Source organism: Semicossyphus pulcher, unplaced genomic scaffold, assembly GCF_022749685.1.
Source record: "Semicossyphus pulcher isolate SPU_LCO1_2020_fin unplaced genomic scaffold, fSemPul1.0.p SCAF_9, whole genome shotgun sequence".
In the NCBI taxonomy this organism is placed as follows: domain Eukaryota; kingdom Metazoa; phylum Chordata; class Actinopteri; order Labriformes; family Labridae; genus Semicossyphus; species Semicossyphus pulcher.
Genome location: NW_027211770.1, coordinates 1,504,229 through 1,526,682, shown reverse-complemented (window position 1 = coordinate 1,526,682; position 22,454 = coordinate 1,504,229). Strand labels below are relative to the sequence as shown.

Sequence of the window (22,454 nt, the reverse complement as noted above, 5' to 3'; positions counted from 1 at the left end):
TAATGTGCCTTGAAGTGAGTTTAATGAAAAAATGTGTGCTCCAAGGTATCCTAACATGGGTAACAGCATTGAGTGGTTTGTAGTAACTGGAGGTGGATGTGTCATTAGCATTTCCGTACGCCTGGGAAGATGATTGGCCAGTTACCACTGATGGACATTGCTTTTACTCAGATCTTATTCATCCCAAAAGAGATACATTTAAACGTAACATTCCATTCATTCTTGTTTTCCACATTAGATTTCAGGGGACTTTTGTACACTGCTGAAGTGCAGTGAGAACATGAAAAACACAAAGTACTTCTTAAAATAAAACATTCATTTTTTTTTCTTTGTTTTTTTTTTACCAAACACTGCTTGTCTACTTGTGTTTTTTCCTTTTAATTCTGTTGGAAAAGCAGCATTACAGCGTCCAGTCCACCCAGAGCTCTCCCTATTCCTGCACTGCTGTGTTGAAGACATAATTTCATTCCGACCATGAGCTAAATCAATGCAGCCAGACTGGAGGCCTCTCACCGTGGATTCCAGGAATTGATTCAATATTTCAAGAAGAGGCCTCGCTCATATTGACTGCTTTAGTAATTTAATTTTCTCTTGTCTGTGGGATGGCATTGGAGTGTGTGGAGGAGGGAGTATGAGGGACACACTTCAAGAACTAGAATGCAGAATTTCACAAGAAATTTGATAATATATCCAACAAGTGGTTTTTTTTTTACTGAAAAGGGGGAAATATAAAAACCTCATACATAAAACTGTTGATTTAAAATATTACAGTTTTAAAAACATATAATGATTGGAGGTAAATACAAGAGCCCTTTTAAAGCTGCTGTGAACAACTTTCATTGCTTAAGTGGTGGTTTTTAACAAAAAAACTCATCCTGCGTTCTGTAAGTCATATGTATACCTCACTTTAAATTTTTGCTCTGGAAAAAATAAATAAGGGCGGCGTACACTTACTTCGTCTGCCACCTACCCCCCACCGGCAGTTTCAGGCATTAAAAATAACTATATAGAAATAATTAATCTTTTTGCTAATGGTCTGGTTTGCTTTTGTAGGTCATATAGAGTAATCAGAATTAATTTAGTCTGTTTCATAACCAGCAAAAAACTCCTCGCGGGAGCTTTAATAACATGTACAATGGTTATACAGGAGCCCTTTTAAGAAGAAACTACAATTTGGACTACAAAAGGGTCCGTTACTGGCCGTCGCAGGTCGTGACGACATAAGCCAACCATTAAAATTCCTCGGACAAAAAATGGAAATATTTCATTTTTCAAAATATATTAAAACTAAATCAAACGTTCCCCTAAATTAAGATTTTTCACTGATGTTTTAATTGATTTACACCTTTTATTTCTGAGACAGAATTGTATTAATACCACAATTTTGAATAAATAACGTTGTCAGGCATCAGTGGAGCCGTATTCCCGCTTGCTTTTCCGCCACAGTTTAAACTGGCACTGTCTCAGAAATTCAGTTGTGCTGCAGCCGAAAAATGTTTACATGGATCTAATATTGCTCAAATAAGAAAACTTCAGTTCTTAGTCGTTCCTGATAACATCCGGTTAGTAACGTAGCTACTAGCTATCTTGAAAGAGAAACAACTCATCAGCTGTAATGTCTCTTCCTCCAGAGAAAGCTTCCGAGCTGAAACAAATAATTCACAACCATCTGCTCAAGGTGAGCAACATTCATCGCTTGCTTTAATTCTATACACGTTTATGTTATTAAACGACGTCCTTTGTATGCTGTATTCTCCAAATGCACGTCAACAAAACGCCCTCACGCCACCGCCTATACAAAAATGTAGTAAATAAATATCCTGCTCATTGAAGAAATCCATGCAACATATTTGAAGATATTTCATTCATAAACGTATCTTATTACGTTAGGCTGTATTGAAATGTAATGTAATTGTTTTAAAAAGAAATCCGTTGGTTTTTCTACTTGCATGCTTTTTTTTTTTTTTGTGAGATAATATGAAAACAAAAGTGACGTGAATGACAGAGAATTAAAAATGAATAAGACAGTGGACAGACAATAACAACCAATAACAGTTACAGACAAGAAATGAATGGATCATGTAAGAGACGTCTGGGAGTGAAGATATAATTTTGCCTCCTTACATGCACCCCATTATGCTTTGCCCGCTTGCCTATTGAGATCCACAGACACTAGACATACTGTTTTCTGGAGAACGTGAGAAATTAGTCAGATGTATTTTAGTACGTTTAGATGAACCACTGCAATAATTAAAGTCATGTCTGATTAGTAGGTAGTTGACTATTGCTATGTTTGTGTATATATGAAGATACCCATGTCTGGGAAGCATATTCTTTTTTGACCCTGCATATGCACTAAAGACTGTATACGATTTGCTCCAAGATTGTTATGAAATGGATATCGGAGGACAGCATAGGGGAGAAACATCTAGCTTCACAAAAACTTGTTGCTGCAGCCTTATTTGTTTTTCTTATAAGTGATGATTAACAAATGAAGGGATCTCAACTGTAGTAAAAGAGTGATTGATTACTCCTGATTATATATGTCATTTTTATGTTTTGCATTTGCATTTGATTATTCAAAAATCCCGTTTCCAACACTCAGGCTCTCAACCTTTCTTTCATGATAGACCAATAACACTTAATTTCTATATATTTGAAAGTTTTGTTGATTCCTTCTAATTGTATGTGGGGCTGGATTTAAACCCTATGGCAAAAAGCTATTGATGTAGAGGTGTTTGTATGAATAATATGTCCTGTATAAACTTAAATCAAAGGTCAGGTATTGCACTGCAAATGCATTTCCATGCTGCACCAATTTGAGGCATTTGTTGATTGTTTGAATCATATTTTGGTACATGCCAAATCCTTGCTTGAATGTATTAATGTGGGTCATCTCCCCATGCCTTTAGTCTCTTTATAAATGACAAAAGTAACAAAGCAGGGATTTGCATAAACATTTTTAGGTATTCAGATATGTCGAACAACTTTGTTGTGCTCTGACACTTTTCCGGTTGTCAGATGGATATCCACGGGAAAATCCGAGCGGTGCTGGCAGAGACTGTGAAGGATGTCGAAGGTCCAGCACGTCGGCCTCTATCTGAGGTGGATTTCCTTCATGCTCTGCAGCGCAGGGGCATCGTTGATGATGTGATGAAGGACCTGCACTTTACCAAGGTTGGCCAACATACAGATGGAGAAACAGGATCTCCACCAAGGCCTGCTACTCATTTTGTTGACAAGAATGTTACTCAGCTGGAAAAAAGTGAGACAATTGTTTACCAGCCAACATAAACGCATTGCCTATTTTCTTTCACTTAAGATGTTCTTGTGAATGTTGAGCAGTGAAGTAAAGACATTCTTCTCATTCTCTCAGCCAATATTGACCCATCAAGACGGTACCTCTATATCCAAGTGCTTGGAGGTAAGGCCTTTCTGGAGCACCTCCAGGAGCCAGAGCCTTTACCTGGTCAGCTGTGTTCTACATTTACACTCTACCTGCACTTCCGCAACCAGAGGTTTCACTCAAAGCCAGTGCCCTGTGCCTGTGAACCAGACCTGAGAGAGGGCTTTCTCTTAGAGATCCACAGAGACGGCATAGGTATGTGTACATGAGCACTGTTGGTGTCAGTCAATAAGGACTAACAGTTCATGTTGTTGTTTTTTATTATTATCTGTTCTGAGTTTGTAATTTTGTAAACACCTTTGGCCCTGCAGGAAAAGGCTGTAAAATGGCTGATGCGAACACAATGCTGTCTATGTGTGACCCGGTTCACTTGGTGCTGATCAAGACGGACACCTCCAGTGAGACGACTCTGGTCTCATCCTACTTCCTGGACTGGAGGACCGTCCTCGGCTCGCCCAGTGGGAAGACCTGCTTTGCTGTAGAGTTAATGGGAGTTGGTAAGTAAGGGTAATTCTGCTGCAGTGAATACAAGCGTAATAGTGTTTTTTGAATTATTAATGTAATATATGTTTATTATTGTTATTTAGAAAGGTAACATCACTATGGCTAAGAGTGTAGAATGATGCATGCAGTCAATTGGCAGAGTGAAACAAGGTAGTAGAGTTTAGTTTCACGCACGTACAAGTGCCAAGCCGATACTAACAGTATAAATACCAAATAAATATTGTTTTAGTAGAAGACAACATTAGCATTCAATTCCAAACAAATGCTTGTGTCTCTTCTGTTAGACTCAACAAGTAAAATTTTATTCAAAAGAAATAGTCCTACATCTTATACCACGACTAACCACAGTCTAATAACTGTCAGCCATCAAGATTATGCTGGAAATATTTTTTAAAAATGGCTGCAGTTTGCCTGTCTCTCTCCCTCTGTTACTAACGTGTGTGTGTGTGTGTGTGTGTGTGTGTGTGTGTGTGTGTGTGTGTGTGTGTGTGTGTGTGTGTGTGTGTTTGTGTTTGTGTTTGTGCCACCAGGGAGTGAATGTAAAGTCCCAGCTGGTGTTTTGACTGTCAGTCTGGAGCTCTACCCGCCTCTCACAGAGACTCTGAGCACTGACATCATCAGCACACAGGTCAGCACACTGAAAGTCTCTTCATCTCTCTGTCTGTTCATCCCTCTGTTTATTCATCTGCTTCATTATTCATGAATAAAGTAACGACTTGAGCTAACAGTGAATCATTACAACAGAATTCCATTTATGCTGTGAAGAGTCAATCAGAGTTGATACAAAGGCAGCATTGTAAAAGAAAACATCAAAGTTCATATTTAATAACTGACATCACTGTGTGCTTCTCATTCAGCAATCACTGGAGAGGCAGAAGACAGCAGAGAAGGAGAGACTCTTCTTGGTTTATGCCAAACAATGGTGGAGGGAGTTTCTTGAGATACGTCCATCACACCAATCCAAAATGGTCAAGATTTTTGCACAGGTGTGTCTACATGTACAAGTGTTGTAGGGGAATTATTGAAACCTTATATCTTATCTTGCTCACTTTGAAGTAAATTTATTCCACAGACGCTCAATTTCCTCTGGGTGTTTCTCCATACAATCTGCAGGATGAGAACGGCGTGAACAGGCCAGTGTGTTCCTACGTGCGTGTCCTCCGGGCGGGCCGGCTGCTGGAGAGCCCTCGACAGGCCGCCCGCTTTGTCAGCCTGCTGACCCACGAGAAGGCCCCGGTGGTGGGAGGAGGAGGAGGCAAGCAGGAGCAGTGGTGCACTTCAATGGCTTTCCTGTGTAGACGGAAGGTAAGAAGAACTGGCTGACTTCTTGGCAGCCACAACAGGGATTGACTCATTCTTCAGATGACAATGCACCTACTGTACTGCAAGATCCTTACTGCCAAAGACAGAGACAATGGCGCGTTTATAGCTGGTCACACCCACGTTCCTGTAAAGCTATGTGTTTTTCATTAGTACTTCTCTATGTCTGTCACTCATGTAGCTGAGTGTCTGGACGTAACAGTCATCTCTACAGTGACAATAATCTATTTACACATTTAATGTAAATTCCTTAGATTTAAGGAAGTTAAAGGCATCATAACTTTTTGTGATTAAGTGTCTTGTGTGTGATGCACTGTCTTTGCGTAAGTACAAGGCAGTTGCTCCATTTGGCCTGTGGTTTGTGGACTGCAAAATTGAAGCCTCCAGTTCAGCATTGATGCTGTCGGGGATTTGCTTTGTTTTTTTGGAGACTGAAGTGTCCATATTTAGATGAGAGGATGGAGCCTGAGAGGAATACAGGGTTAAAAATTGATAAGTTATCAGAGTTACACAGCCTATGACCAATGGTCATTTTTTGCTGGTTCATATTTCTAACAGAATGGGATTATGTGTCAGTAGCAGATCAGAGTCGTCTATCATACCTAAAAAGCAAAACGAGCTTGTGGAAAGTAGCTTGCATGTTCAGACGAATCCGGGTTACCACAAGAACTAGTCCCTTTAGTCAGGATGTCTTTTCTGTGGAAAAAAATCCAATAACAAAACCAAGGGCCCCCACAAATTAATTCATGAATGGAAAATAAGAATGACCTAACAATTGGACATTTGGAAATTTGTAATTATCAAAGGGTGAACTGTTCTTTTTTCCGAAAAAAAACGCATGTTCCAACCTCTTCTTATACTCAACCAAACTAAATACTTGTGTCTAAAAGGAAAATACTGTAATACAAAACTCACTCGAGATTCAAATCCACTTTTCAACACATTGAATCAAATCAAAAGTTTTAACCTGAGTGGAGAAAGTGGAACTAGATCAACAAAAGTTATTTACATATTTTTCTGTCATTAACAACAGGTTGTAGCTTTTCACAGAATCAAACCAACTGTAATTATTCTCTGGTCCGATAATAATAAGATAAAATCCAGCCTGAGGATGACAACACTAATCTCACCAATGTTACATTGAGGATTGTTTTCGGGTTCCTGAATCACTGCAATGCTTTCTGACTGAAGCGCCCTACATTCAGATACAGATTGGATAACTCAAGTGCATGATTACATGATGTGGAATATAAAAAAAGTATTGAATAGGTACTTAATCATACTTAATCTACATTAGAACAAACTTAAAGAAGGAATGTGTAAATACTTGGTTTAAATAATACTGAAGCAAGTAGTTTTAACTTATTACTCATTACATTTTTTAACAAAATGTACTAATACATTACAATACTTATCTCCTGGATGGTTTTCATGGCAAGCCTTTGTTTCTGAACCAGGCCTTTATATATTCCAGAAAAAACAAAAGGACAAATGCATGAACATGAAACATAACCAGAGAACAAAAGGACAAAGACATACACAGAACAAATGCCAGGTAATAATAAAGATGTAGTCTGAGGTTTCAAGCCCTGCTGTTATTTCAGATTCAGATCTAAGCTTCAAGAACCTCATTAACAAGTGGGTGAAAATATCATGTTCCACCATATAAACACCTTATGCATAGAAAAGATGAGACACTGATTAATGCCTTTATTTGAAGCCGACTTGATGACTCTAATGCACAATTTACTATCCCCCAGAAAAAAATCTCTAATAGACTTCAGCTGATTTGTAACTCGGCGGCCCGGCCGTTGGCTAGAACCAAGAGGAGAGGGAACATTGGTGAAGGCTTAGCTGCTCTGTGGGCTAGGACCTAGCTACATTGCTAACTCCCCCTGTTAAGTATTTACCTTCAAGAACACTGTGATTATCTGCTGCTGGTATGTTGGAGATTTTTAGCAACAGCAAGGGAAAAAACGGTGATTCATACTTTTCCAATTACACCCCAAAGCTAAAAACACAAAACCTGAAGATATAAGGGAAGCCAGCTTTAAATACTTTAAAAGAATCTAAACATATGTTTTCACTTTAGACTTTAACTGTAAATTGTTTTATTCAGGCTTTTCTAAGTGCAGCTTTCCTCTTATGCAGTGCTTATTTTCCATCTTATGTCATGCATTTTATTTTGCCTTTATTATTTAATCTTAAAATAACGACAATTATCATGTAATGTTCTTATTGTAAAGCACTTTTAACTGTATTTTTTGTGGAAAGATTCTTTTCAAATTGAGTTAATTATAATTATTATTATTTTTTATAGATTCAACTTAATAGTTTGAAAAGTCAGTCATTCCAATAATAAGGTAGAGAGTCAAGAGAACCTTATCAAAAAATCATGATCATTTAATCGGTAAGTGGAGGCATTGAAGTTGTTATAAATAGAAGTGCATTTGCTCATTTAAAACACAATTGGCCGAATGCATCAAATCTAAGAAGTAAAACTGCATTTCTGCCCTTGACAAAAACTTCTCCTCATATAACCTCAATCTGCCCCCCCCGAGTCTAATGCATGTTCTGAATTAATATCACATTGTCTGTTCGGTTTTGTTCCATCAGTCAGAAAGCATCACACAGACTTGGTTCAGCTGCGTTTACATTCACTCCCTTTCTGAGCACAGCTGATAGCGTCGTTTCTGAGAAAGAAGGATTTGCACAGAGTCAGCTGACTGATGCATTTTCATCTCTGGACCAGATAGCGGGGAATTTCCCAGACCACCACAGGATAAATGTTCCCTGCCTCTCCTCCGTGAGCGGCTGGCAAGACAGACACAACACAACTCTCGCAAAGTGGCCCTTGTCAGCGGTGATTTATGAGTTTCATTCCAGGGAAAATTAATTTAACCTCATCAGTCCCCAGCCTGTTCCGATGCTGCCGTCCATATTAGCACTTCTGGGGAACATCTATCATTCTGACTTGCCTGAAGCCCGAACCAGCACGCAGCAGCAGCAGCAGCAGCAGCAGCACCAGTTCCCAGCTCAACCCGGGCCTCTTTACCGGAAAAGTTCTACGACTGAAATAAGAGTTGCTTACTGTCACGGACAATTTGATGACTATAGACTACATTTCTTCTCCAGCAGGCTTTTCTTGTGTGTGTTCAACACTTCTGAGAAAAGTTAACATAGCATTCAGGATATTGTATGCCCGTTCAAACAGACTGTTGTAACATGATGGATTAGACAAGCAACAGGGTTAAGAAATGATGACAAAACTCTCAGAATCTTTCTAAATACATCTCATAGTTGAAGTCCATAGAGTCACAGTGTCAATGATGAATTTGTGCAAAACAGCTTCACACCTTTTCTGTGTCTAACTTGTGAATATTTCAGAACAGCTTTTTCTAATTTTGTGAGAGTAAAGATGGAAAAGAAGAAGCCAGCTGGCAAACATCAAATGGGCCCAGCTGAATTTAAGGACACGATATTGAAAGTGCATTTTTACTACAGATTATGAGAGCCAAGGTTAGAGGAAAAAGATCATCAGAGAATAAATTCATAATATTTGTAGCAAATACCTCTAACTTTTCAGAAAATATTTGTAATATTTCAAGATAGAAGTTGCATGTCTTTCCCTACCTTTTGAAGTTGCAAGCGTTTAAAATAATGATGTAAATAATTAACTTATTAATATAGTAAAGTTGGTTTATTTTTGGAAGTATCTTGTTGAAGGTCTACATAAAAGCTGCAATGTTTCTAGATAAGAGGATTTTTTTGTTAAACGTTGCAGAAATAGAGTTTTTGTATTTTTAGAATTCAGTTGTAATTTTTTTAATATTAGATTAATATAATTTTTAAACAGTCAACATATTAGGAGTTAGTACGTTATTCATTGTTGCTATTAAAGCTGTTATATCTGTTATAGTTTACCTGTAAAGTCATAGTTTGGGAATATTTATAATATAATGTTGTAGTGTTGCAATACTTGATTGTAACAAAGATTAAGTTGTAATATTTGGGAATTCCGTTGTATTATTTGTAATATTTTGAGAAAATACTCGTAATATTTAAACATAGAGATAGAATTTTTTCTAGATTAGGGTTAAAATATTTTATATAAAAGATCAATTGTTGTAATATTTGAGATAATATTAATATTTTCCAGAATAATGTCATAATATTTAGAGTATTTGTAAAGTGTTGTAATATTTTCTTGTGAAACTCAGTGCTTGAGAGAAAAGTTGTAAAAGGTTGAGATGGAAGTCATAATATTTGAAGACACAAGAGAAATTATTCAGAGAATAAATTAGTAATAGTTTGAAAATATTAGTAAAATATAACTATAATATTTAAAGTTCTAATCTGGAATATTTCAGTTTCGTGCTCCTGAGCACCACCCACTGGCAATGATTGGTAATTATGGGAGCACATGTCCTAATTTAACCAGACGTCTACGGCTGGCTGCCTTTGTCATGGTTCTAACTCTTGATTGCCCTCGCTTTCGTTTGTCACCATTGTGTCTCACTCATTCAGTGATAGACTAAAAGGGCATTTATCTAAATGAAAAAGTTTGAGATTGTTACTTTAAAGAATAAAGTTTAGATTTTTGGAGATGGAAATACTGGTATTTAAGTTTATTTGCCTCTCAGTGGTCTTTCATCCACATATCTCTGTGAAATTAACCTGCTGGAGGCTTGTTGATTGAAGAAGTCGACCCAGGGTTGACTGTTGCTGTCAAAGTACAACTGAATTTAATGTTCAAAATACAAATGTACATGCCTTTTATTAAACTAAATATAACTGTAAATACATAACATTATGTTTATGATAGAATGCCACATAAAACATTCTCTGAAGGATCTGAGCTTCTCTCTGTCTGTCCTGCCCAGGGGGACTGTGAGGACCACGCCACCTTGCTCTGCAGCCTCCTACTGGGCTTTGGCCTGGATGCATATGTGTGTGTGGGAACTAAAAACAAGGGAACTCCACACACCTGGGTCCTGACCCGCGGGACTGATGGGAGCATCACCTTCTGGGAAAGTCTGACAGCACACAGGTGTGATCATTTTATTTCTTTCTTTTTTCAGGCTGACTCATGATAACGTATCTTATGAAGCTGCTTTTGCTGATTCCATCCCAAACTAAAGCTGCTGCCAGAAGTGAAAGTACTGTAGCTTGGACTCTTAAGGAAATGCACAAAATTATTTCTATGTTGGAGATACTATAAAAGTAGGAAGAACAGTTTAACGAAGTATGCAGGTTAATATTTTGAGAATTACCTGAAAAAACTTTAAGTTTGAACTTAACCTGCATTATCTGTAACCAAACACTTGCTTAGAGATGATTTAAACTGTGTCTTTTGTTTTTGCCTGAATTGTCTCATTAGTCTTTGTGTGTTTGACAGCAGGATATTTGAGAATCCCACGAAGTTATTGTCATGAAATTTTGCGGCCGGGCCAAGGAACAATTGATTGCATTCTGGTTGTGATCCAGTTCTGGGATTTTGTTAATCAGTTATTGTTTTACTCACAACAGATTTGACAGTGGTTAGACTTGATTTCACACTTTTCTTCAGTGAGTAATAGAAGCTGGTCATTACAAACAATAAGCAGGTGGATCCTGCTCTTACTGTTTGATGGGTTTTTAGGAGCTTTTTTATCTTCTGAAATATTTCTTTTCAGATTTACAATACGATATTGTTGTAGTATTTATATATTTGAAAATACAAAAGAATGTAGTTTTTATGTTTCTAATGACGCTGATCATCCTTAGTGTCCTTTATGTACGGTCAGATACCTGCACCAGGCCATAGACCCTGATGCCCCACCCCTGGCCCCCCAGCCGAAACCCTCCTCCCCCTACCGGACTGTAGGCTGTGTCTTCAACCACCAGACCTTCCTGGCCAACTGCCAGCCATCAGACTCTGTGGAGCTCTGTGTGTTTGACTTCCAGGTAAGTACTACGGCCACCAAGACCACCACTATAACTGGACAGGTGGGAAAACGTCAACCTGAATAAATAAATGTTTCTTTTATTTCATGGTTCGTGGTTAACTTAATAATTGATAAGGCCCTTAAGTTTTGAAAAATTGCCACTGAAATAACCTAACATGTTCACATTTATTCCCTCTGCAGGTGTTAATTATCAGGGTCAGGGTTTGGTGAAATGTGTTTGAATATGAAGATATGCATTAACTAGTTGTCCAAAGAGCTGTATCTGCTTCAGTTCCATTCATCAGAATCTCCTGTCCTGTCATGTTACCCTGAAGCAAGGCAGCAACCCCCCACTGGCTTAAATGTATTGGCTGTGTGAACAGAAAAAGCTGGATAATCGCATCCACTAAATGCCTGTCCTCTTTCCCTCCTTCTTCCCTCAGAATCAGTCTCATTGGAAGGCGATGAGTGAAGAGGCTCTGAAGTCTGTCTGTGCCCCAGGCTCCATTACCTCTCTTCCCCCTTTGGCTCCACTCTGTGCCCCGTCTCTGGAACCTGCTGCTGCCAGCAACCAGCTGGAGCTGGAGATGCGCTTCCTGGTCTCAGAGCACAGGAAGGTAAAGTGGACCACAGTGGCCTTTAAAGTTCAGGGGTTTACTTGGGATATGCTTTTTGAGAAGTGTTTTTTTGACAAGTGACAGATGTGGTTCACATACTTCCTGAATATAGTGCATTTCCAACTAACTACTGTTTTAATAACCATTTTCAATTTTTTATATAACAACTTAATTGAAAACTCAGAACATAAAGTTGAACCATGACAGATGCTTTATTGATGTTCAAAATGTGTGTATTTAAAAAAAAAATGCTACAAAGAGGAAAAAATACAAACACACTTATGGAATGAATCTCAACGTACATCAAACATGTGACTACCTTAAGTTTGCATAAAGTGATGAATATAGCAGGAGTCAATCATCCATCAGGCAATGTCTCTCTCCCAGGAGCTTGAGCTGGCTACTGTGTGGGACGACCACCTGTCCTACCTGCTGTCCTCTGCGCTGTCAGCCTATGAGCTGGAGCGATGCACCGGCATCTCCTGTGGCAACGAGGAGTTCCAGGACGCAGTGAGGAGGGCGGTGCCAGACGGACACACCTTTAAAGGTTTCCCCATCCACTTCCTGCACCGTAATGCTCGCAGAGCCTTTGCCACTTGCCTCAGGTGAGACAGCGGACAGTGTTTAAAAACTCAAACCATGTTCATCTTGAGTCTCCTTGAGTATATTACATAATATGTATTTAGTGTTTAGCCTGTACATACTGCAGTGAGTGAAACCCAAGGCAGAACTGCTAACCCACCGTTTTTAAGTTTACCCTTTGTCTCTTGCTTGTATCAGCTAACCCTTACTAGCTGCGGTGGATGTAGCAGATCCTGACCTCTGAATAGAGTTGGGCGATATGGCAAAAATCTAATCATATACATTTAAAAAAATATATATCAATATATTGATCAGTATTAATAGTTATTATATATAATTTTATAATTCAGCCACTTGTGGAGTGTCCTGATAATTACAGAATCCAGAGGCCTCATTTGTAAAACTTTAGAATATAATAAGTTAACATGCGCTTAAGTTGTCTATCACACATTTTTAAGGCTGTTACATTTTATGTGCTAAAGAGAACCGTCCAAAAAAACACTGGAGCTGAGCTTGTTTTAAGATTTCTCCAGTATTCATAGTTCACACAATGTCTTTAACAGAAGCCAAATCATTTGCAGACATATCCTCCTCTACAAAACATTAAACCTTTTCATAAGAATCTGTAATAACAATAAATAAAGCAGTTTCAGGTTTCATGGTTAAAGTTGGGGAAATTGTGACCCAAAAAATGGTGCCATGACATCGATTATATAGACATTCTGTATCTGATAAAGAGCGTTCAAGGGACACCTCTAATGCTCTTTGGCAGATACAGGATGTCCTCTGAGTGGGGCTGCCACTGATGTCAATTAAACTAATGACATCATGTTACCATTTTTGTCACAATTTCCCGAAATTTAACCATAAGCCTTGCGCCCCTTTTTTCCTCTTTAACTCAGGACATTCACCTTCTTAAGCAGCAGCTCAAACAATGCTTTGTGTGTAAGTGTGTATTTCATGTACAAGCAAAAAAGTTAAAATGTCAAAGTTATACAATGGCCTTAATTATATCACAGTCCCCTATTGCGATTGTTTCTTTGCTCTACCACTGACGTTTCTTTAAAAGAAGTTCGAGATAAAAATCTTTTGAACCAGTCTTTGAATTAATTGAACAGCATAACAGCATGTGTACATGCACATAGATGCATGTACACATGTGCACTCTTAGCACAATTTCATGTCTCTCTGTTATTAATCCTTCTAAACTAACCACACAGTGCTCAGCTGTGTCCTGAACTCCTGGCTAATGACATTAGAGTAATGTCATAGATTGAAACCTGTCTGAGAAGTTCCTCCTCTCCTATTTTTATGGTTAGCTCAAAGTTTATCTGTGCATATGTCTGATAGTGTTCATGAACACACAGCCATCAGTCTTGAAATTATTTTATTTAAAAAAACCTCTTATTTAAGTTCTTCATATTTGGCACTCTGTGTCTTTTGTCACTGTTTCCCAGGTCTCCGTTCTGTGAGGAGATAGTGTGTTGTCGTGGCGACCATGTGAGGCTTGCAGTCCGTGTTCGAGTGTTTGTCTATCCTGAGAATGCATGTGCAGTATGGCTCATGTTTGCGTGTAAATACCGCTCTGTGCTCTGAACCCAAAAACTACCAGCTCATGTTGAACACTGATCTCAAGCATTACTTAATATCTTCACAAGGACACTTCAGGTTTGGTTCTTATAGATTGTGCATGTGCATGAGAATATCTGGACCCACAGTGAGGCTATATTTAGCTGCTGTACTCAGAAATGTTTTCTCCACTGTGATGCTCTGGCTTTTATTTTCTACACTCTTTATCTGTACAGATATGTACACTCAGACTTTTTATTTATATCTATTTTTGTAAATAAATGGAACTTGATTATCTTACTGTGTGTGTCTATTAGGAGTTATTGAGCACATTTTTCAGTAGATTGTTAAAATAATTGCCAAAAAGATTATTGAAAATGTGCTTATTACTTTTTAAATCATTTTTGCAAAACTCATCACATTTTGGCCTCAAAATATCACAAAGCACAAATAAGAAAAACTGACACATAAATTTCACTTACTGTTGGATTTTAAAATGAGACATTATTTATGGTGTCAGACAAACATGAACTCTCATCAAAACAGTTTGCTGTGGTCATTGAATCGTTATACAAATGGTAGAAATTAAACTCGGAACTGAAATGAAAACTTGTGGTTGTTCAGAAGATGCAAAACTGTAGATTTATATATTTATAAATTTAGTGTCCAACTTTATAGTTAACCCTACATTAAATATGATTTTCTTTATTAGTTTCCTATTTTGTATTAAACACAACATGTTCTTACACGAGGCATCAAATCTTAGATATTTCTATATATTCTTTATATCACTTATTGAAAATACACAAATTTATACAGATTACTGGGATGCAGTAAAACATTTAATGGTTGAAAGTGTATAACATTAAACCACAATGCGCACTCATAAAATTGTAATCTAAAGATTTTTTTTAGATTTTTGATTTCTTCCCATAACTGCCACGTATATACACATGCATAAAATGTACGTCAGTTGCGGTGACGTTTATAAACTATGTCCCAATGCTGCTCACTCATGTGAAATGAGGTTAAATACTTGCCATGCTCATGTTGCATTGATTCATTAGTCATCTGTGCGCCAAGAAATAAACAAGCACTGTATGCCTCTATGATGTGTTTTTAATCTCAGGATTAAACATGTAATTTTGTGTTTTACACTTTTTATATGTAAGAACCTGATTATGTATTTTAAAACCAAAGGTAACATACTGGAGTATATGCTTATGTTATACATAAACACAGCACTAGATGGAGTGTTAACACAGACGTTGGCTCACAGGATGCAGCCACCGCTCTTAGTTTCATTTGGGCCCGTTTGATACAGTAACAGCAGACCTGTACTCTTACGGCTTTTAAGAGCATATTTAAACACAGATCAGATAACATGTCTCTGGTCACCTCACTGGCTCTCTCCAGCGCTCGCTGCCTGATAGTGATCAAATGCTGTTTGTGTATTTAATCAGCTGACACTAAAAACAAAACAATCATTTGGGAAACCCTGAACAACAGACTGAAATTCAATCATATTAATGTTGCAATAAAATGTAATTCAATAACATTGATATTTCTCTTTCTGTGCACTAGGAGAAGCAACAGGAAAGCTATTATTGTGGCCTGAGAGTAACTGACACCCCACAGGCGAAATGCTGACTTCTAATTTGAGGCTAACTGATTGTGAAATTGCGGAGAGGGCGAAGTGACAGCCGCCTGGTTGAGTGAGTTATTGTGCAGTTAGAATAAAGGCAACTGTGAAAGTTTTGCCTTGATTGAAGTGCTCTATTAATTGACACGCAGAGGGTAGTTTTGTTTTTATGGAGTGCTTTGCTCTGTGTCTTTGTTTTCTCCGCTGTGTGCCATATAGAGCAGAGCTGTTTGGAGTTGTGGGGGGATCGTTGACACATCAGCCCAAACTTTGACAAGAAGCCTGTGAGGATGGCCAATTAATTCTATTTTTCTGAGAGCTCATTTGCAATTCTGCATTTGCCCCAGAGTTGTTGAACATGAGAATCAGGAGGGAGGCTGAAAGAGCGAAAAAGAGAGCTAATGAATAATTCCTCCATTTTTCTGAATGTCACACACACATGCATGCACACCTCCGCTGCACTCGTTATTATATATACCACAGGAAGAACATACAGCAAAGGGAGTGTTTGATGCTGGGTATGTTTTCAGCCCATATTAAACAGCAGCACTCAGGTGTAATTGACTAATAGGTCCTGTGGGGCAGGTGCTGGTGTATAAATACGGAGAAGAACAGGGATGCTGGTTTCTAGTTAAACTGAGTGTTACAAAACCATCAGTCACACCTTGCATCTTAACACTGCTGCTGACAGTGTTTGCTTTCAGGTGAGACTCTCAAATTAAACATTTCTGTAAAAACTGTGAGGATGTGTGTCTGTGCCACCTTTTGGATTTGGTCCCACATGGAAGTATAAAGGGAAGCTTTTTTTTAATTTTTATCATAAATTAAACAATGAATTGATTATTTAAAATTGTTTAACAGCCTGTATTTTGGTCATTAGTAATGCTAATAATGTGGATATAGATAGGATGAATTTGCAGGTGGAAATTATATTCCAATTCTGTTTAAATGATTGTGTGCATTATTTTTCACACATATCATCATCCTCCTCTTCTGAGGTGGCATACACTGCTAATGAGTATTTCCCATCCGTTGATAATTCACCTGCAGTTCACAGGTAATGTCAATAACAGCAACATCATTTGTTATAATGGTGTTGATTGGGAGAAATATATTGTAGCTTGGAGCCATCTTTAGCATATTACTTTAGCATGTTTGTTTTATTATGCCTCACAGTCAAATAAGAATTTATTAATAACTAATCATTTATTAGATAGAAAATATTTTAACATTTAACAACTATAAAAATAACCCTGGTACCCCACTGAAGATGTGTCGAATAGTTTTGTGTTACGTGTAACACAGGAGTGGTTTACTTTTACCTTCCTGATGTCCCAAAATACCTTTTGAATGCTGCTTTGAATGTTTTCACAACTTAGTGAGCAATTATTAAAAACAAACATTTAAATGTCTAAATAGATGCAAAATATAATATGAAAAAAATCATCTAATTAAGTAGAAAATGACTTTATCAAAATTACATCCCAGTTTTGCATAACCCGGCTGCATGCATCTGCAGTATATGTTGTGTCTCATCAGAGTACACACTCTGCATGTTTTAAAGCATTACTGTTTGGTGACAAAGCCAAGCATAGCAGGCACAGCATCACAGGTTTTGGAGGAATATAAAATGTGATATAGAGACAAAAGACTGAAGATACACTACACATTTTTTAATTTTCATTTTACTAATTCTTCATTACTCAAAAAGCCACTACTAATGCATGTGTTTATTTTTTGATCCCTCTGAAAAATAGTTATTTTATGAAATAGTAATTTTTTATTAACTTTTAATGATCAAAGTGAACTAAAAAAGCTTTGTCTCTTGTTTCCCTTAAATTAGCACATATGACACACTCCTTACAAGGGAATGTTCAGGAATTTGGGTTTTTGTTTTGCAACCATGTGTTTTTTAAATTAAAAAGCTTCCTAAAGTCTACAGCCATGCAGGTGAAACTGTTCTAAGGTACAACTGGGCTGAATACTAAAATCAGCAATGCTGGCAATGCCAAGGCAAAGATGTTGATGTTCAGCAGGTGAAATGTTCATCAGTTTTGCAGTCTGAGTTGGCATTTTTTCTTCTGCAGTAAGCACAAAGTACAGCCGAGAGGAATGTCTTAGATTTGAAGGCATTTTATTATAAAACATTATGGCAAGGAGATTCATCACATGACATGACATGACTGTATAAAATTGTATGGCTCTCCATCAAATTGTATTTTCAGTCTGGACCAGAGTGGTTGACCAACCACTCTCTGACACTGCCATACAGAGAGCTGCGCCGCTATAGAGGCTTAAGAGGTGCACAATATTTGAGGTTGATCCAATATTTTAAAATCATTGTATTAACAATTAAAAAGTTGTAAATATACAAAATAAAAACAGTGCAGAATTAAATATTTGTAACTGTAGAAAAGGCTTTTAATTTTCTTTAGACATTTTTTTGTTAATGGAAGGATATGAAACAATAATGCATGCAGCATTACTGTGCCTGCGTGTCCCTGGTAGCGTCGTCTTTATACACTGAGCACAGCTGTATCAGGAGGCTGTTTCCTCTCTTCACAGCAATATGAGGAAGAGTTCTCAAGGCCGTCTCCGAGCTGCAGAGCCACCTCATTATTTTGTTGTCACCAAATGAACCTAATTCAATGTATAGGCCTTGGGCTCTGTTAGAGTTTGTCAAGTAAATGAGAAGACTAATGGCGCATCTCCTTATCAGTGGTGTTTTTCAATTGCGGTAATATATCTACCGACAGACACTGATGTACCAACTAATTACCGTATTTTAGCCATTAAAAAGGAGTGTTTAGAAATTGAGATCTGCAGTGATGTTCATTGTGCTTACTGTGTACGTGCGTGTGTTGCCATTTGCCATCTTTGACAGACATGGGTGCTCATTATTCAACATTTTTAAATGACAGAATTGATGTGACAAACTCTGTTAAAAACATATATTGCTTGTTTTACCTGTAGATATGTGATGACAAAGTTTTATTAGAAAAAAAAGCAGCTTTGGTTTGTATACTCATTTTTCTGGAGACACCCACACAGACTCGGCTTCATAAATGACATGAAGCTAAATGTTAAAATCAGTCATTACCTGTAACTTCATCTCTCTTCAGTTATTATATTTCTCACCATATCTTACTGCCACCCATCGCCCTGTCTCTGTGTCTCTCTGTCTCTTGTCTTTCTCTAATTCTGAAATGTAAAAATTTCTGCAGGGGGTAAAAGAAGTGAGTGGGAGAGAAACAGAGAGAGGAGCGTTGGGCATTGGAGAGAAATGTGTTGCATGGCCCCAAGCCTAACGGGTAATAAAGTCATTAATTCAGCTGATTAAGTTGGCCTTTGGGTTAAAGAAAAATCATATCCGTCTCCCTTTGAGATGTGACTGGGGAAGCACAGAAGAGGGAGAAGCCAGCTAATTAGTGCTGAAAAACAGGAGGGGGGCCAGAGAGGGAGATGGGAGATGGAGGGAAAGACAGAAAGAGAAAGAAATGGTTTGTGTGTGCGTGTAACGGGGGGTGGAGGGGGGGCAGAAAGGTGTTTCGACTGAACTACTAATGAGGCATGTTTGGGGTGAAGGAGTGACAAGCTCATCAAAACGCCCGTGTGCCGTGCGAGCCATTTCTCACAGAGTTTGCCCGGCTACCTTTGAGCCTAACAGTGCCACTTAATGATGTGAAACAAGAGAGAGAGGGAGACGTCGGGGTGAAATGTCAGTTTGCTCGCTGTTTAATGAGCTTGTTGTTGGATGGAGAAGAAAGCACAACTAAAAGAGCAACAGGAGTTGCCCCCCACTTTACTCCTCTGAGCAACAACACCACCTAGATGAATACATTAACTTGTGGAAACTGTAATGTTGTGATCCATAACTCTGGGACATGACTGTAAAAGAATTTTGATATGAACATTGCACTTGTTTTTTATTTAAATAAATAATAAAATGTATGGAGGGCACCTCCATAAATTGTATACAGCAACAAACATTTATAATAAATACACATATTATTTGTGTTAATATTATCATCAGTAGTAGTACAATGTTACAATGTTACAATTTTGCTTTTGTCCAAAGCGAGGTACATCTGAGAGTTAATACAACACAAGCAACGATCAAGACAGGAGGGAAAGTCAGTAAGTGCCAACAAACAGCTTTAAGTGCAATCGGACACAGGTGCCGATCGTAGTCGTAGTAGTAGTGTTGTTGATGTTGTTGTTGTTATTTAAAAAAAAATATGACGGTAAGCAGGCTTATGACAGGGCTGCAGGTTCAGTCCCCACACCAGCAGTGTAAATCTAGTTTGAAAAGTATGGATCTAAAACCTGGTGATCACAATGTGAGTTGCAGCCCAGAAAATTGGTCCAGAGCTCTGTGATGTTTGATCTGATACCAAGGTTTGGTATTGCAAAGCAGCAACGTTTTAACCATTGCATCAAAAATTGTTGAATTGATTGAATCAGATCACTGTTTCATCTGGCTCTGAACCTCTAGGTGCTTCATCTTTGATTCTATTTACTTTCATTTCCAACTTGTCTTAAAAACAAAATGATTATTATCATTTACTTTAAAAAGCTGCAGAAAATGTCAACAAACCAGATGTGCACATGACTCACAGTACTGAACAAGCAATTTTCTACTTGGGAAGCAGAAGCTTCAAGTTTCAAAATGCCTGTCATTTTATATATATATATATTTTTTTACAATTATTTATTCTTACTATGTACACATTTCAAAAAAACAATAAAGGAACTAATAGCTATGTTGTTTAGAGCCGAATAATATTGTCAAAACACTAAAATGCATGGTCTTTGTGAGGACACGACAGCCCCACTGATAATAAGACATTTTTACCTGAACGGCCTGTATGACTGCCACAGTGGGAGAATTACATACATCCTTATTAGTACTCTCATACGCTCTTCCTCTTTAATACTCAACATTGTTCTCACAGCCTAAAACTATACGTATTACACACTCAAAGCACATCATAAGTGCTAAATGAGTCATGCAGAGATAAAAGACATGGAATAATCCCACTTTTTAAAGCATCATCGTTCGTCCCATTAAGAATCACTTTCTTCCTCACTTCTCACATGCAGTATAATCCAGCTCAGTATTAAAGGCTTGACTCCTGACAGCGGCTCACGGTGCAGCCCTGAATCCCCGCTGCTTGATGCACACAATAGAAAACAATCTAGAGTTGGATTGAAGTCATGCAGAGGTCAGCGGCTCCCTCGTGAGAGGAGTGTGAATGTTTCCTCTGACGTGCTGCGTCTCTGGCCAACAGGGGAGCGGAGAACAATAATGCCTCTGTATGTAATAGAGATACGGCAGCATCAGCGTGGAAGTTGATTTCTAAATACTGAATCTGTTGACAGTGTTGAATTTCTCAGAACAACAATCTTAAACAGTAATCGTAATTTTGTGTGTGCGTGTAATGTTATTTTAGACATATATAAATTGAGTTAATCAAGCAACAGCATGCCAGGGGTAATTTTCATCTCCCTTTATCTATCCAGGAATGTATCGCTGGAATCAATTCCCTGTTTACTTCATGCATTAGTTTGGTTTTTCACTCTTAGTATGTATTTACATTTGTTTTATTCGTGATGTTTTCAGTCAGTAATTCTTTGTTTCTTTGGTTTCTTATTTGCCTTCATTTTTATTGTGTCCAGATCCACTTCCCTGGTTGATGTTCTCTTAAACATGAATGCTGTCTTCAAATCTCATTCAGCTGCAAGATTAGTTCATGAGACTCATTCACCAAGTTGTTCAGTGACATTTCCGGTTGATCCGTATAAGAAGCAACTCACTTGCTCCTTCCTCACTCTCACTCCTTATGAACAATAAAGGCTCCCGGTGCATTCCCTGGTCCACTAGTGACATAATCACGATATAACAGTTACTTGGCCCAACTTGTCCATTACAAAACCTTCCGACGTTATAATGTCTTAATAAATAAACATAATTTAGTTTGTGTTCTTCTGTCAGTGGTTTGCACGTCTGTGAATTGGCTTTGTATGCACGCATTAAATACTGCAACAACTTTCGTTCATAACCAGGTCGTATCGTTCACAAGGACTGTTCTCGTTCAGTGGACGAGTGAGTGAGAGAGTGAGTGAGTGACACATTCGGTCAAGTGATATGTTCCGTAATTCAACTAATGACATAGTCATTTGATAAATACAGCCCTCCTCCAAAAGGCTATTGGCGCGTTCTAACATCAATCAGTCTGGTTTTCTAAAAGGAAGAAGGAAGGGATCGGGTGGCCGCGATCAGACGTTAACATCAAGCGAGAGATAATTTAATGAACGTCAGGAACGAATCAGTGCATGGAATTGAACGGATCATTCAGTTCACTAAAAAGTTATTTTTGAACAAATTGTTCTTGCCCGAAACATCTCTATGGGCTCGATCAGACAGAGTGTGTTTTGCAGGCTGTAAAACATGAGGCGCACCGCACTGCCATTTTTGTTGACGCCTATGGTTAAAGAAAAGACCAGCTTGCTGCGCCTTTTTTTTCTACTGATGTTAAAGCAACCACCGAATCATAGCATCAACCTAACCGTTATATTGTCTACTGACAGAAGGCCCGCCTGTCCTGTCATCCGATTGGACAATGAGAAAAAATGCTGACGTGGGGCGCTTTTCTGCTTTGAGTTCAAGTTTTTTCAACTCGAGGCGCTCAGAGCGTTTCCTCAAAAACACGAGGCGCCCCGAGTGGAAAAATGCGAGGCGCTCTGCAACGCAAAAGCAATGCGCAAATAACGTCCCTCTCATTGAAAACCATGACAAACAAGCCCCGAGCTGTAGAAACCCGTCCTGTCTAATCGGGCCCTAACTCTGCCTCTTTTATGACACAGAACAAGTTCATGATCAAGGG

At 38.2% G+C, this 22,454-nt stretch overlaps 1 protein-coding gene across 1 annotated transcript; it reads left to right on the top strand.

Annotated features, from left to right (window-relative positions):
* Positions 1 to 1,512: 1,512 nt before the first annotated feature.
* cep76 (centrosomal protein 76) lies at positions 1,513 to 14,225 on the top strand. The gene is made up of 12 exons (XM_069656708.1): positions 1,513 to 1,678; positions 3,022 to 3,265; positions 3,377 to 3,601; positions 3,718 to 3,903; positions 4,441 to 4,538; positions 4,768 to 4,896; positions 5,024 to 5,215; positions 10,114 to 10,280; positions 11,017 to 11,176; positions 11,601 to 11,774; positions 12,162 to 12,379; positions 13,814 to 14,225. The coding sequence occupies exons 1-12, from the start codon at positions 1,616 to 1,618 to the stop codon at positions 13,950 to 13,952; spliced, it is 1,995 nt and encodes a 664-aa protein (XP_069512809.1). The 5' UTR covers positions 1,513 to 1,615; the 3' UTR covers positions 13,953 to 14,225.
* The last annotated feature ends 8,229 nt before the right edge of the window (positions 14,226 to 22,454 follow it).